This window comes from Dipodomys spectabilis, unplaced genomic scaffold (assembly GCF_019054845.1).
Source record: "Dipodomys spectabilis isolate Male_0828 unplaced genomic scaffold, ASM1905484v1 ptg000019l, whole genome shotgun sequence".
NCBI classification, from domain to species: Eukaryota; Metazoa; Chordata; class Mammalia; order Rodentia; family Heteromyidae; genus Dipodomys; species Dipodomys spectabilis.
In genome coordinates this window covers 17,228,941-17,244,462 of record NW_024870696.1, presented here as the reverse complement: position 1 = coordinate 17,244,462, position 15,522 = coordinate 17,228,941, and the positions used below count along the sequence as shown (strand labels likewise).

The window sequence follows — 15,522 nt, the reverse complement described above, 5'->3', positions numbered from 1 at the left end:
ATCTCTCTTCCTTCAGTTTGAGAGGCTGATCGGGGTCTTTGGGGGCTAATAGAGCAGTGGGCACTTTGGTATTATAGAGTCCATACTGACTAAACCAGAGTCCCCTCAACCTCGCAGGTTGGTATAGACTGGAGAGTGGGAGGTGGTTGCCGGGAGTCTCCATTCAGAGAGAAGATTGAGGGGCCAGAGTATGCTGCCATATATTTTTACTTCCTGTTTCAATGTGGCAGGTGAGAAGAGAAAGCACAAGAAGATAAATTAAATGGTAGGTGAGAGAATCCCATCTGTGTTTTAGCTTTAGTTTCTGATGCAAAATTCTGTCTCCAAAAGGAAAGCTGAACACGAGCAGTGGGTTTGAGTACAGGAAATGATAAATATATTCTTCCTTAACTAAACATCAGTACTATAGAACAAAGATCTTTTGTGTAAAGCTGAGTTACTGTCAGGATCTACAAAGAATTGCAAAAACAGCCCTAATTTCTTTCCTTCCTTTCATTTTCTTCTCTTTCCAGTTTTGTTTTTGGTTTTCTTTTTGAGACAAAGTATTATTACATAACCCAGGATAGTCTTAGACTCACCCATTTCAGCCTCCAAAATGCCAGGATTATAAGAATGTCACATTACACCTGGCTTAAATGTCTCAAGTTTGTAAAATTTTACCTCACCCTCCTAATTGCAAATTTTTAAGCTGAGCAGCTTGGAGTGACTTTCAAATCCCAGTGTGATGGCTGGGGTCTTTGTCTATGTGAAACAATGTCCAAGTTTTGTCTGTCTTCTGGGTGTCTTTGATCTCAGCATCAGAACAATATAGAAGCAAAGCATGAGGAGCTGAGGGTCACTAAGTGTGTCTTGTGGGAGGTGTTTGTCTCTCTAGCATCAATGACTGTTTCCCAACAGATCTGTCCTGTTTGTGGGCAGTCCCTGGCACCTATTCTCTTGATAAATGAAGATGGTTAGAGGAAAGCCATAAAGGATGAGGGGAAAATGCGTGTGCACACTGCATCATAGAATGGTATCCATACTGGCAAACTGGCTAATGTTATTTTTCCAGTGATTTTGTTCTAGGAAATAAGCTAGATATATACATTTATTTACCTTACTATAACCTTTTAAGCTAGATTCTTATTTGTTGACCTACTTTAACCTTATAACAACCCATTGATGTCAGGACTCTTGCTATTATCACTGATTATATCATTAAATAGCCCAAGAGCTTTTAAGGCATATCTCCAAAGGAAAGATAAATAGATGTCCAATGAGTGTCCACAGCCATAAAAGAAAAGCACCCTGGTCACTTCAAGGTTATCATGTGAAAGGGCTTCCTAGACCATGATGTAAACCCCCAAAGGTAGGCACTCACTGGTGGTAATGAACGCAGAAGGAAGTGGGAGATGTAGGTACTGGCATCCAACAATAATCCTGGTTTGTTTGAATATTACCATTAAATAGTTCTGGCAAGAAGCATGTCATACGATTGTCTCATCATTTCCACATTATTGCTTCTGAAAAAGTATAACAACACATTTCTCTGGAACAGTGGGAAGACACAGCTCCTTGGCCTTCCCTGGCCAGACTCAAATGTCGAAGAGGGCAGGGAAGGATTGACACTCTGGGGATTTGTTTTTTTAATTATTATTTGTTATTATGTCTTGTTTCTTCTTAATGAAAACAAGTCCTTTCACTCCTCTTTTTAGATTTTTGGGCACCAAGTTGTATGCCTCAGTCAGGCTTTGGCCTGAATTCACAGCTGTGTATTTGTCATTTTTTTTTTTTATTAAAACATGAAAGAACTTTTCTAAACTGAATCATGAAATGATGTCTTTCCTCTCATCCATGTACGTGTGTGTGTGTGTTTGTGTGTGTGTGTGTGCGTGTGTGGTTCAAACCTACTCCCCTAATGTGTGAGTAGTGTTGTTTTAGCTGGAATAAAGAAGAATTGTTGGGGAGATCTGATCACAGAAGAGTGGATGGGAAAATATCACTGGTGGACAGGGAGTGAGGACTAATAAGAGGGAGTTGGTATCACTGAAAAATCTGTAGAAGACATGATTGTAGCAAGTGTGATTGTTCCCCCAAGCTACCAAGAAATGGGAATCTTGGGACATAAAATAGGAAATTAAGATGGGCACAGTCCATGATCACACAATTCTGTACACAATACTTTCTAATCATTTTACAAATCCCTGCGTGTTAGTTCTTCTAGGCATGGAAGTAAAAGTAGAGAAATCTTAATAAGACATTAGAGCCTCTCATTTAGGAGACCCAGAGCAGAACTGCAGAGCCAAAATTACAGAGTTAGACTCCAAGTTTCCATAGCCCCAGTGCCTGTAAGACGTGGTACACTGGCAGGGGAGTTATTTAGGGAGTCTCCGATCTTGGACTTTTCTCTCAATATGTTTTGGTCTGCACAGCACTTTTCCTTATACCAGAACAGTATATAATTCTGCATTTCCAACATTTCTATATTTGCTATATTTTGTGCAACATACCAAGTGTCATAATGTAATGACTAAGTTCATTGATTTAGATGATAGTAAAAACACGTAGATGATATTTAGCAGATGTTTCTTAAATTAAAAAATCACTGTAAATATGGGTTAAAATTCTAATGTTTTTTAAATTAAAATTTACATACTGTCTGGTTAACTCTATATTCTTCTGTTTGAGGCATGCAGTAAAAGAAATTTTGGCCAAATAACCAGGATGTGGAAGGGGTTTTCTAGGAGTGCTAAAGACTTCCCTTTTTATGCTTTTCCCAAATTTATATATATAGGATGGCTCACTGAAAGCTGAATGTTTATTGCAGAATTTTCTCAGACAAAGGATATCTCCCTTGGAATTGAGACAGAGGCTTCTAGAAGTTGTCTGAAATCATACTATTTTGAGGATCATACTTGCATTCTCCTGAAGGGTCCAAAAGGTCACACTACTGGCTATCCCTTCTTTCTTGATACATGTTGTTTTTCCTATGCCTTGTCCTTAGAATCTTCTTAATGTTCATCTATACTTATTTTGTCAATAGCGGGAGGAAATCACAAAAAGACTTGAGCTGGCCTATGCATAAAGTGAGGGAACATTTACTGTTTGCTCATAGACACATGGGTAGAAAATAACTATTGGTTAGGATTTTCCTTTATTTTTGGTAGCATTCTCGGAAGTTTCTCTAAGAAATATTGTATTCTAAAAATGTCAAAAAGGATCTGTGTTCAAATATGTACAACCAGCAAAGGGTTATACAAAATTTCTGTGGCCTTTATTGAAATAATTCTTACAGACATCATGAATTTTCAGGAAATTATGGCATGCTGCAGTTTTCTCCAGTAGATTTAAGCATTTTGCCACTTTGTTCCTCCAGAATATCAGCCAGGATCAGAATTTATGAATTTAGGCAAAACTGATCAATGTGGATATTTGAACCTTGCAGATGAACTGCATAGCCTTTTAAAGTCTTACTTCCAGCATATTCATTTTTGTAATTCAAAACTTATTTAGAAAAGAATGTAAGCTAAGGAAACTGCAGAAAGACACTAAATGTGAAAAGAGGGAAGAGATTTGATACAGGAAGGAGGATGAGGAAGAAAGCACTTGACAGGCAACGGGGAGAAAACAGAAAACTGCCTTCTTAAATTATCTTCATGGAAGTCAATATTGATATTCTTGCTAGAGAACTGAATGCGTAATTGTATGTGCACCTGGATGATTTCTGTACTTGTGTATGTTGACATGAAATGGTAGCCATCTTGGGAAGTGGGAATATTGCATTTCACTGTTTTTTTTTCAGCAATAGATGTTACTGATTTCAAGACCTGATTTCAAGGTACATTAATCTTGATCGTGGTATGATACATTATCAGCTATGTACAAGTGAAAGAGAATTGTTGCTGAAATTGTTCTTCTGGAGGGCCAGACAGCCTTTGGACACTGTAATAGAGAGAAGACTCCATTGTTGTGAATGAATCCAACCTTGGAAACTAGTATTAGACTGGGTCACAAAGACAGGGTCAGCCAGGGAATACAGCCAAGGGTAACTGAGCTTAAGAGGATTAATCTAGGCCTCTTGACATTCTTGTCTCAGGCTCCAGAGATGAGACTCAGCCTGACCCTGACAATTTTGAGGACTAAAGAAATATAGCCCGGTCAAGTGGTTCAATTACGGAATGAAGAGGGAAACAAGGAATGGATATTTTTTATGCTGATCCTAGGGATTGAATTCAGGGCCTGGGTTCTGTCCCTGACCTTATTTGCTCAGGGCTAGCACTCTGCCATTTGCACCACAGCTCCACTTCAAGCTTTGTAGTAGTTAAGTAGGGATAAAGGTCTCTTGGATTTTCCTGCACAGGCTGGCTTTGAACTCTAATCTTCAGATCTCATCTTCCTGAGTAGATAGGATTTTAAGCATGAGCCACAGTCATCCTGTGGGAGTGGAATTTTACTAAGCCAGAGAGATAGATGTTTGGACTTTTGCCCTTTCTTTTTCAAGAAAACAAACCAGCTGGTACTGGTAGTTCACACGTGCAATCCTTCCTACTCAGGAGGCTGAGACTCAGAGAATGAGGTCTCAAAGACAGCTTTGTCAGAAAAATGTGTGAAACTGTCCCCCATATGGCTAGCAAAAACCCAGGCTGAAGGTGTGGCTCAAGTGGTAGAAAGTCAACTGGGCAAACAGGAGGCCTTGAGTTCAAACCTCAAGGCCAAGAACCAGCTAAGAACAAAACAAAAACCAATGCTAGTGTTTTAGCCTCCATTTTCTAGACAACAATACTGAGTTGTAGGAAATCTGACAGCCATCTAGTCCTTGTAGCTGGTATATGGAGGGGCCAGGTAGCAAACTTATATTTTGACAGCTCCTAATCCTTTCTACTCTCACCTAGAACAACAGCCCTTTACCTAGTAAGTTGGTTTTTCTGTTGTTATTTTATTTAAATACGATGTGTAAAGCACATCCTCAAAAGTTTTTGATTTAATTTATCAGGGATAGCCTGATAGGCTTTATTTTTTAAACTCCTTTGGATGATTTTTTTCCATTTGAAAATATAATCATTGCTGGAGGTGTGGCTCAGGGGTCAAGTCCTTGCCAAGCAAGCACTGAATTCAAATCCCAGGACTTAGAAAACACTTTAAAAAACACAAAAATATCATCCAAAACCTTATTTCCATGAACTATTATTAACTACTGTTAATGCCTGAATAGAACCAAGGCATTGAAAGTAAGAGTTCACAAAAAATACAGAGAAAGTGACTTTATAATATGATTTCAAAACTAAGCAGAATAGTCTTATTTAATGAGATATAGGGTAACATCAACTTTTCAAAAGCAGTCATTTAATAAAAATGGAAGTCTAAGAGATCTTATTTAAACAATGCTATTCAGGATGTTCTATAGCATGGGTGATTTTAATAGTAGAAAATGAATCCTGAGCTTAAGTCACCATGATACACGCTCATATTGCTCTGTCCATACACGTAACCCTATAGACATATCTAGACCCACACGCACCCATGGAAGGAGTGAAAGGAATGTTTATTGGTTAGTTCTGAGTGTCTTTGTGGCAGGAGGGAAGTATAATGACTATGCCAATAAAAGTCATAAAATGTCTCCTTAAAGTCTGAAATATAATATTTGAAGTTTATCAGAACAGATAGCTCAGAACAGAATGACTGATATGCATTGAATGCTCAGAGATGTTTTCTAAACTTTCCATTGTAGGTGGTATTGTCCTCAATCCCACATACTATGGCATGCCTGGCCACACCGACATCATGATCCATGAAATAGGACATGTCCTGGGACTCTACCATGTCTTCAAGGGGGTCAGTGAAAGAGAATCCTGTGATGACCCTTGCATGGAGACAGTGCCATCCATGGAAACAGGGGACCTCTGTGCCGACACGGTCCCCACTCCCAAGAGTAAGCTGTGCAGGGACCCAGACCCGGGCAATGACACCTGTGGCCTTGGCCACTTCCCAGGAGCTCCCTTCAACAACTACATGAGCTACACAGGTATGATTTGATTTCCCCTAAAGATCACCTCTACTCTGGAGACTCTCATAATGGAGGTGTGGGAGCTAGAGAGATTACTGAGCAGTCATTAGTGTCAAAGAATTGAAGTATATTTATTATGAAATGTTCTCTTCCCCCTCACTCCCTCCCTGCCAAACTATGTTGGACTTGAGGATTACTGAAATATTAGAAACCCTGTTGAATGAATTTTTTCCCACTAGCTTTAAACATAAAGGTACTTCTCTTTCTTGAATTATAAAAAGAGGACAAAGCCAAAAAGCCCTCCTGAGCTCTAGTCAACTTAGAGAATTTAGGGATTCTTGCTATTGTTCATTTTTGGAAACATTCACTCTGAAGGAGAGTCCAATGTGTGAAAGAGGTTTTAGGTTCAAGGTAGTTCTTTATGGTATTTTTTTTTTACAGATGAATAACATGAGGACCTGGTTAATTGAAGCTCAGGATGCATTTTCTACTATTAAAAATTCTACTATTAAAATCTGAATTTTTTTTACAGTAGCTGTACACTGATTCTTGGCTTGCACTCCACATACCCTGCTCAAAATGGTACTCTTTAGAAAATGGTGTCCTGAGAGTCACTGCACTGTTTGCTCTTGTCTTTCCTCGATGTAAACTCTGTATTATCCTTCTTGCCTATAGCTTCTATCTTCCTTGTTTCTGGAAAATTGTAACACTAACCAGTGTCCTGAGGATAGACTTAAATTGGATCCTAAACTTAAGGTCTAATTTGACTTGATCCATTTAATCCAATGGTTAAAAAAATGGTTTTACAGTTCCAAATACTCCTTCTAGAGCTAACCCCCAAAGGACAATGCACGGTAATGACTTTTAGGGAAGAAAGAGTTGGTCCTGCCTGTGACCTATTAAGATATTTTTCTCCATTCAAGTTTCATTGAGGTGAATAATTGTGTAATAAATTTGTAAGCACCAACACCTGCTCCTTCTCTAGTCACAACACGGTGGCCTTTGCCAGGGGCAGAGTTCAGATGAGGAGCAGAGGTAGGAACTCCTGACGTGTCACCTTTAAGGTTTACAGAGGAATCATATAAGAGAAAAGAAGAGGTAATATTTGACTAGCATGTTTTCAGTGGAAACATCCCCAATTCTGAGATAACTGATTTGGGGCTGAGGGCATAGTTCATGTAGCACGGTGCTTCCTCGCCTAGCATATATGCATCCCAGTACCCCATCAGAAAACAAAGCAAACCAAAACGACAACAACAAATCCTCTCTCAACACTATGAGCACATGGATGGAAAATAGGGGGACTTTCTGGTTCCAAAAGTTAGACTGTTTCCTTGACATTTGGCTTTCTCCCCCTTGAGACTCTCCACTGAATTTTCACTAGTCTTGGCCGGCATCACAGGGCAATAAAGCAAAGCAGGTGTCTGCGACTTGAAGCATGAAAGGCCCTCTGCTGAAACAGTGCCATCTTGTGGTTTACCGAATAAGCAACTGTTAACTGCAACCCTGTACGTAACTCCAGGGTGCCAAGTTCACTCTGGGTCAGCTCCACTATTAAATTAATGGCCTGGCTTTTGAGATAAGCAAGTCTTATGCTTCTGCCTTCTCTTTCCCACTTCTAGTTTAGACACCTTCTGAAACAGAATGTACTTACTCTTTCAACAAGTGTTTATTGAGACTAGTGCATGCCAAGGTATTGGTAACAATTGGTATCAATGACCTTGGTGGGCTTTCACAAGTACAATCACTCCATGTCTTATGCTTTCTTATTTTGCCTCCACAGATGATGACTGTACTGACAGCTTCACCCCCAACCAAGTGGCCCGCATGCACTGCTATTTGGACCTCGTATACCAGCAATGGAGTCAAAGCAGAAAGCCCACCCCCATTCCCATCCCACCCATGGTCATTGGGCAGACCCAGAAGTCCCTCACGATCCATTGGCTGCCTCCTATTGGTGGAGTTATATATGACAGGTGAGACAGGTCTTGCAGTGGGTGAGCTGATGTATTTTCCTTGCAGAATTTTATAGGAGAGGAAGAATGAGACGCTTGGGGACCCCTCTTTGCAATTGGGAATGGGTCCAGCACTGCTCAGGGCTGCCTCCTCCAGCCAGCTCTGGGCTCAGCTCCTCAGCCCAGTTCATGGGCCACTTTTGTGAGACAGTAGTTCAGCACAGTGTTCACTTCTCAGCCAGGGGTCTGGAGAGGATGGTCAGTATAATAAAGATGGCCTGTAAGAAGTGAGGTGGCATTTGCCACCTGTCTCAGTCCATCTGTTCTTCTGTGGTATGATGATAGAACAGAGGCTTGCTGCTTCAATGGTGCAGTTCAGGGGACGGGAACTAAGTAAGGCAAATTCCTCCAGGCAGTTCTGCAGGTAGATGGGAGTGTACAAATCGCCATGACTGTCTTCCATCTCTCTCTCCTGCCTTGGTGTGCCTTTATGGCCACTCTCTCCGGGAATTTTCACTATCTGTTCCTTTTCCTATCTGCCTCTCTCATCTGGCCTTTGGGGGTGGAAGTGGAACTACATTTTGTATCTTTTGCCTCTTGATCTGCCACAATGGACACTTCATAAGGCTTATCAAAGAAAAGCATGATAAATAAAGCTAGCTTTCACTCAATTGTCCTTCGCATAACAAATGCCAGGGATTTTTTTTGTAAGTACTAAAGGAAGCTGGGAGAAAGAACAATAATTAACAGGGTTATTGGGCTTTAGGTTTAATTGGAAAAGATGAGAATCCCATCGGTGACTTCTGCTGACTGGCCTTGATAGGCAGAAAACCTCATGCTAGATATTTTGTTGCACTTATTTTAGGCAGTTCTTGCAGTAAGCAGAACTCAAAGCCATAGAAGTGAGAAATCTGAGGCAGAGAAACAAATACAGCTGGTCTAAGACCCCGCACTAAGTGGAAATGATTTGAGGAAAGTCACTGGAAATTCAGAAAAGAGGAAGAGGAATTATTTCTTTGAATTTAGTGCTGTCGCATTAAGGAGGTGGATAGCTCCTCTTTCTTGTTCCATGTCTCCTTTCTGGGTGTCAAGGCCCATCTAAGTAGCTAGGTGTCCCCAAACTATGTCATTGTGCCCTTGGGTTTTAATAAAAACTTCCAAGAGAGAATACAGAGAGAGGTGGTTATTATAACACCAATAAATCCTTCTCCAAAGTGGTATTCACAAACTCTCGTGATCTTCATGGTTGTTCTTGATTCTTTGACCCATACTTAGTAATGACATCACTTTAGACCTCACAGGTCTACAATACAGTTTGCATTGTCAACAGGACCAGGGGCTCTCAGAGGCTTGCTTTGGTAACTCAGCACACATCTATGCGATGTGTATAAGGATCATCTTCCTGCAAGTGTGACCTTCTGCCACTCTGGTCACACTGGCTGAACAGTAAGTCCTCTGTGGGTATGTGCAAACTGGAGTTTTACATCAGTTTATGTAACACATGTAAACAATTTAATCTTTCAATTCTCTCTCTGGTACAAATGTTACGATAAAGCAGACATCAGAACTGGCTCAGTCAGGAGTCTGTTGGCAGAAAAGACTGCAATTTGCTTCCTCTTCTCGGCGAGGTGGGCTAGCTTGGAGACCTCTTCACACGTGTGTTGGGCGGACTCGCGTCACATACTCAACGATTTGTGTCATGTCTGGAGTTCTGTTTACTCCACCCCAGTAGGTATTTGGAATCCTATGTCAGAGAGGAGTCCTAGCTACGCACTCAGCAGCGGCCCCGGAAGGGCCAAGTACATCAGGGAAATGTGGTTTGGAGCGGTGTCCTCAGTAGACGTGAGTGTGGACTGGAGTCAGTGGGTGGTTTTTAACTACTGCTTTTATTTGCCAAAGTACAGGACAGTATCAAGTTGGTGAAGTTGCTCACAGGAATGAATAAACCCGTATCTTTGGGAAATTTAATTAACCTCTCTGAGCCTGAATGTGTTCATTTGTAAGAATAAGTAGAGATAGTATAGGGATGAGAAATAATGTGTGAAAAACACATGTAGCCCAAGGCTGGGTAGGTGAGATGTTTAATAAGTAGGAGCTGATGTTTTCATTACTACCTCTACCTAACAGTACTGTTTTACTAGCATTGTACAGGATGGCAATATGCTGTTAATACGTGCTATTGATACATTGCTTGATGAACCTCTCTGAGTTGATGCCTGTATTTTAGATACATTTTTGTTCACAGTTAGACTTCTACAAGAGATTTCTAGTATGATGAGACTCACAAAGTGCAAGTCTCTTGTTATCTGACTAGTATTCTTTATTATTCTGGTTATCCCCACATATGGTACCTGTGGAGCACTTCATACACTGTGCTGATCCTTTCATAGCCATCTCCGGGAGGGGCTGTGGAAGCCATTCCCTGTGCTAAGTGCTGGGGACAGAGGGACGATAGTATTGGTCTGATGCAGCTCACAGGCAAAGGAGAGTATTGGAATATCTAAATTTCTTTTTTTTTAGTTTAATTTTATTTTATTTGTGAACATACTGTACAGAGGGGTTACAATTACATGGGCAGGATAATGCGTACATTTCTTACCAAGCATTGCAGCCTCCTCCTTTGTTTACCCTTCTCATCCCTTCCCAGCCTCCCCCCTCCCCCCCTCCCCCCCCCATCCCAATCCTTCTCCTCCCCCTCCCCCCCTGCACCTACGTTGTAAAGCTCGTTTTGGACATGACAACTTGTACTTCTCATTGTTGCAACAGGTCCACCTGTATCCTTAAACGACTTGTTTTTCCCCATTTCCTCCACAAGTTATACTGACATCAAATATAGTGGAAGCAGGGGTTATACTGTGGAGGAGGGACATACAAAGCAACAAAGAGATAATCTTATAAATGCGTTAGAAACACATGCATGAAAGAAAAAAACATTAAAATACATATCTGAGTTCATTTTCCTAACTTCACATTATCTGACCTTTTCCGCTTGACTCCTACATATACTAGATATTGCAAATAAGGGAAACCATGGGGCCTATGTTTCTTTGGGCCTGGCTTACTTCACTTAATATAATTTTTTATAATTATAAGTTTTTATAATTATAATTTTTAATAATATAAGTTTTTCCATTTCCTAACAAATGAGGCAATGTCATTCTTTCTGATAGAGGCATAGAATTCCATTGTGTATATATACCACATTTTCTTGATCCATTCATCTACTGAGGGGCATCTGGGATGGTTCCATATCTTAGCTATGGTAAATAATGCTGCAATAAACATAGTTGTGCTGGTAGTTTTAGTGTGGTCTTGTTTGTAAACATTTGGGTAAATGCCCAAAAGTGGGATTGCTGGGTCATAGGGGAGCTCTATGTGAAGTCTTTTGAGGAACCTCCATACTGCTTTCCAAAGTGGTTGAACAAGTTTACATTCCCACCAACAATGCAGTAAGGTTCCCTTCTGTCCACATCCCCTCCAGCATCTGTTGTTGTTAGAGTTCTTGATTTTTGCCATTCTAACTGGAGTGAGGTGGTATCTCAATGTTGTTTTGATTTGCATTTCTTTTATGGCTAGGGATGTTGAGCATTTCTTCATGTGTCTATTGGCCATCCTTCTTTCTTCTTCAGAGAAGTTTCTCTTTAAGTCTTTCACCCACTTATTTATTGGGCAGTTGTTTCTTTGAAGATTTGTTGTTGGGGGATTTAATTTTTTGAGTTCCAAGTATATTTTAGATGTGAGACCCTTTTCCGTTGTATGGCTAGTAAAGATCTTCTCCCAATCCGTGGGCTTTCTATTGATCTTGCTAGCTATGTCTTTTGCCATGCAGAAGCTCTGCAACTTTATGCAATCCCATTTGTCCAATCTTTCTTTGATTTGTTGTGTTTCCGAGTCTCTATTCAGAAAATTTCGGCCTGAGCCAAGGAGACCTAGGGTTTCTCCTATTCCATCCTGTAATGTTTTCAGAGTGTCTGCTTTGTCTTCGAGGTCTTTGATCCATTTGGAGTTGATTCTTGTGCAGGGTGATATATAAGGATCTAGCTTTAGTTTTCTACAAGTAGTTAACCAATTTTGCCAGCACCATTTACTGAAGAGGCTGTCTTTGTTCCATTCTATTGTTTTAGCTCCCTTTTCGAAGATTAGATGGCTATAGGTCTGTAGGTTCATTTCTGGGTTTTCAATTCTATTCCATTGGTCCTGAGGTCTGTTCTTATGCCAATACCAAGCTGTTTTGATTACTATGGGTTTATAGTAGAGTTTGAAATTTGGTATTGATATTCCTCCAGCAGTGTTCTTTCCATTGAGGAGTGTTTTTGCTATTCGGGGTCTTTTATTGTTCCATATGAATTTTTGGATTGCCTCTTCTATTTCCTTGAAGAATGAGGTTGGAATTTTGATAGGTATCACGTTGAATTTGTAGATAGCCTTGGGAAGTATTGCCATTTTCACGATATTAATCTTTCCAGTCCAGGAGCATGGGAGGTTTTGCCATTTTTTAAGTTCTGTGTTGATTTCCTTTTTCAAGATTTTAAAGTTTTCATCATAGAGGTCCTTCACTTCTTTGGTTAAGTTAATTCCTAGGTATTTTATTTTTTGTGGGGCTATTACAAATGGAGTTGCTTTCCTAATTTCAGCCACACTTTTCTCATTGTTGGCATACAGAAAAGCCATTGATTTTTGGGGGTTAATTTTATACCCTGCTACTTTGCCAAAGTTTTGAATCAGCTTGAGTAATTTGGGAGTGGAATCCATGAGATTCTTTAAGTACAAGATCATGTCGTCTGCAAAGAGGGAGAGTTTTATTTCTTCTTTCCCTATTTGGATCCCCTTTATGTCTGCATCTTGTCTTATTGCTGTAGCTAGGCTGGAATATCTAAATTTCTAACACCACATACAAATGTCCAAAGGGAAGAGATAGTAGGAGTGGTGGGAGCACAGAAGAATGGGTCCTAATTCTAAGAAGAGGAAGGCAAACACACTGTCAGGAGCATAGAGCGTAGAGGTAAGTATTTAAGAAACTGAGAAGCTTAAAACGGTCACTTGAAGGCCAGAAACAGCACAGCATGTCTCGTCGAGCTGTGCACAGGGCGTGATGTAGGCATGACTTGGTGATATGTTCATTGGGGTTTTTATATTGCTGTCTATTTCATGAAGGTGAGATCTACTCAATTAGGACATCAGCTGAGAGATGATGCTGTCTCCTTTGGCTCTCTAGGGCTTCCTATGCAGTACCATCCTTCCTTATCCTAGCTCTTCTGAGGGCCACTGCTCATCTTCGTCTTTTCCTCTTCTCAGGACCCCGGGCAGCATGTGCGATGCTTGCACTGAAGATGGGACGTTCCGTCAGTATGTCTACAAGGCATCCTCGCAGAGAGTGTGTGACTCTTCAGGTTACTGGACCCCAGAGGAGGCTGTTGGTAAAGTACCATGACTTTTTTGATTCATATGTTATTGACCACTGAGATTGAGGATGAAGGGAAAGGGTGAAGGTTAGCATGGGGAGGAACAGACAATGCATATGTGTTGCTGCCTATATACCCGGCCTTGGAAAGACTTCTTGAGGCAGATGTGTGTGGCAGCTGTCCCATCGCTGCTCAATGTGGATATTCAGTGGCTGTGAAGATGCAGAGGTCAGCACATAACACAGATGGAAAAAGAAGTCAGCCAAAACTTAGGGGTAGCTTTGATGCCTACTTGTCCCTGGCTGAGCCTTGGCATACGATAGAGTAAGCTGATCTCCTACTCTCCTCGATCAGGAGGATAATACAGAACAGATTTCAGGGAACACTCATTCACTGGCTTGGCGAATCTGGGTGGGGGTAGGGTGGACTAGGTGTTCCACACGGGCTGTTCTCGTCTATGCTATTTTATGAGTCTATTAATGCCGGTACTACTTGTGCTTTGGATGTGATCTAAGCTAGGCTCTTGGAGGGGGAAGATGTTTTTGTTATCTTTTTTCCTGTCCCTCCCTCGACTTCTCAGGCACATACTCACATACTTATATCAGGAACGGGGGAGAAAATTTCAGCATGAATCTTTTCCCAGTTCCAATCCAGAAAGTGTTATTGACATGACTTTTAGCACCTTGTGATGAATGGTTTGATTTCTTCCCTCATCATCCTCTTCAGTGTTTCCTAATCATCATCTGTTAGCTTTGCTTTCCCCTCCCTGCCCCTGCTTATGTTTGTTAAGTTCCAAAAACTTACTCAGAAATATGTGTTGGATTCAGTCTTTCTGAATTAACTTGTAGCTTGGCCATGAAAATCAAAAGGAAGACAGTGGCCTAAGAGTGCATAGTACCTGAGCAATACCATCTGGGGCTTCCAGGAATTCCAGTGGCAGAGTTAAAGGGAGACCATTCCATGACTGACTGTATATGATCATTTAAATAAAGCTTTTCAGGGAATAAAGAAAAGTGGATATAACATTTATGGAACTTCAAGATTGGCACTACAAAAAATCCATTTTCTGTGGTAAACAGTTGGTTCAGTGCTGTTTGCCTTCCTGATCCGAAGCTTTTCTTAATGCTTATTTTTTTCTAAATAACATTCTTATGAGAATTCAGAGTTATCTAGTGGTGGAAGTGAATGGAATTAGAAATTCTGTATTCTAATTCTTGCATCTTTAGGCAAACGAAGTCATCTTTGAAATCACCTACTTAATGCTTCACAAGAGCTTCTAATAAAAACTTTCTGACAGTGCTGTAGGGTGACTGAAAAGGACCTTTAATTAGCTAGTATTCTGGAGTAAGCACTGGAAAACTGCTAAAAATCAAACAAACTAGTGTTCCTTTGCAAAAGGGAGAAAGATCTATCTATCTATTCTCTCTGTCTCTCTTTCTCTCTCTGTTCTTCTAAGGTGGAGATTAAATATTAGTACTTATTTCTAAGTAGGAAAATCAATACAGGCTTGCTATAGCCATACAAAGTCTGGCCCAGGGCCAATCAAAAGCTGACCCTACTGATCTCCAATACACTACTGTCTCTTCAATTTCCTTCATGTGATATTAAAAAAAAACTTGTATGGATTATTTTCACAGAGCTGACCTTAATATGTTTGTGATACTTGTTTTTTCACCATTGCACTTTTATTTGGCTACTAATACACCGTTTTTTTTTCTTATGCAATCATGCAGGCTTCTATTTCCTGCCTACCTTTTCCTCCCTGGGGTTACTTACCTGTTGATACATGCCCAAATTCTATAGCATATGGTTTTCATATTTGGCTAATCATCAAGGAGCTGAGGTACCCACATAAGATTTTAGAGAAAAGGGAGGATTTTTGTGAATAATACCACCAAGACAAATGGAAATTCACACTGGTCTTCAGGAACAGGAACAAAAATTTTTCATAAATGCATAATAAACTAAGTGTAGATATATATATATATTTTTTTTTCTGTGCTTATGGGTTCTTTAAGAATCCTTTCTGATTGTCCCATTCCCAATTTCCTGCTAGATCCCCTTGGTAAAAATAGAAGAATAACAAGAGCATCATATGGTTTAGCTTTACATCTTGATCCTTAGTAATAGGTAAGATATCAGCCACTAAGCCACACGACTTTCTCAGGAGCTCCAGATCCTT

The 15,522-nt window shown here is 40.4% G+C and overlaps 1 protein-coding gene across 1 annotated transcript in view; it reads left to right on the top strand.

Moving 5' to 3' along the window:
* The window catches only part of Pappa2 (pappalysin 2), a 214,997-nt gene that overhangs the window by 78,515 nt on the left and 120,960 nt on the right, over positions 1-15,522 (top strand). The window contains 3 exon segments of the mRNA XM_042674437.1: positions 5,708-6,001; positions 7,767-7,959; positions 13,234-13,355. Coding sequence (XP_042530371.1) covers positions 5,708-6,001; positions 7,767-7,959; positions 13,234-13,355 — 609 coding nt within the window.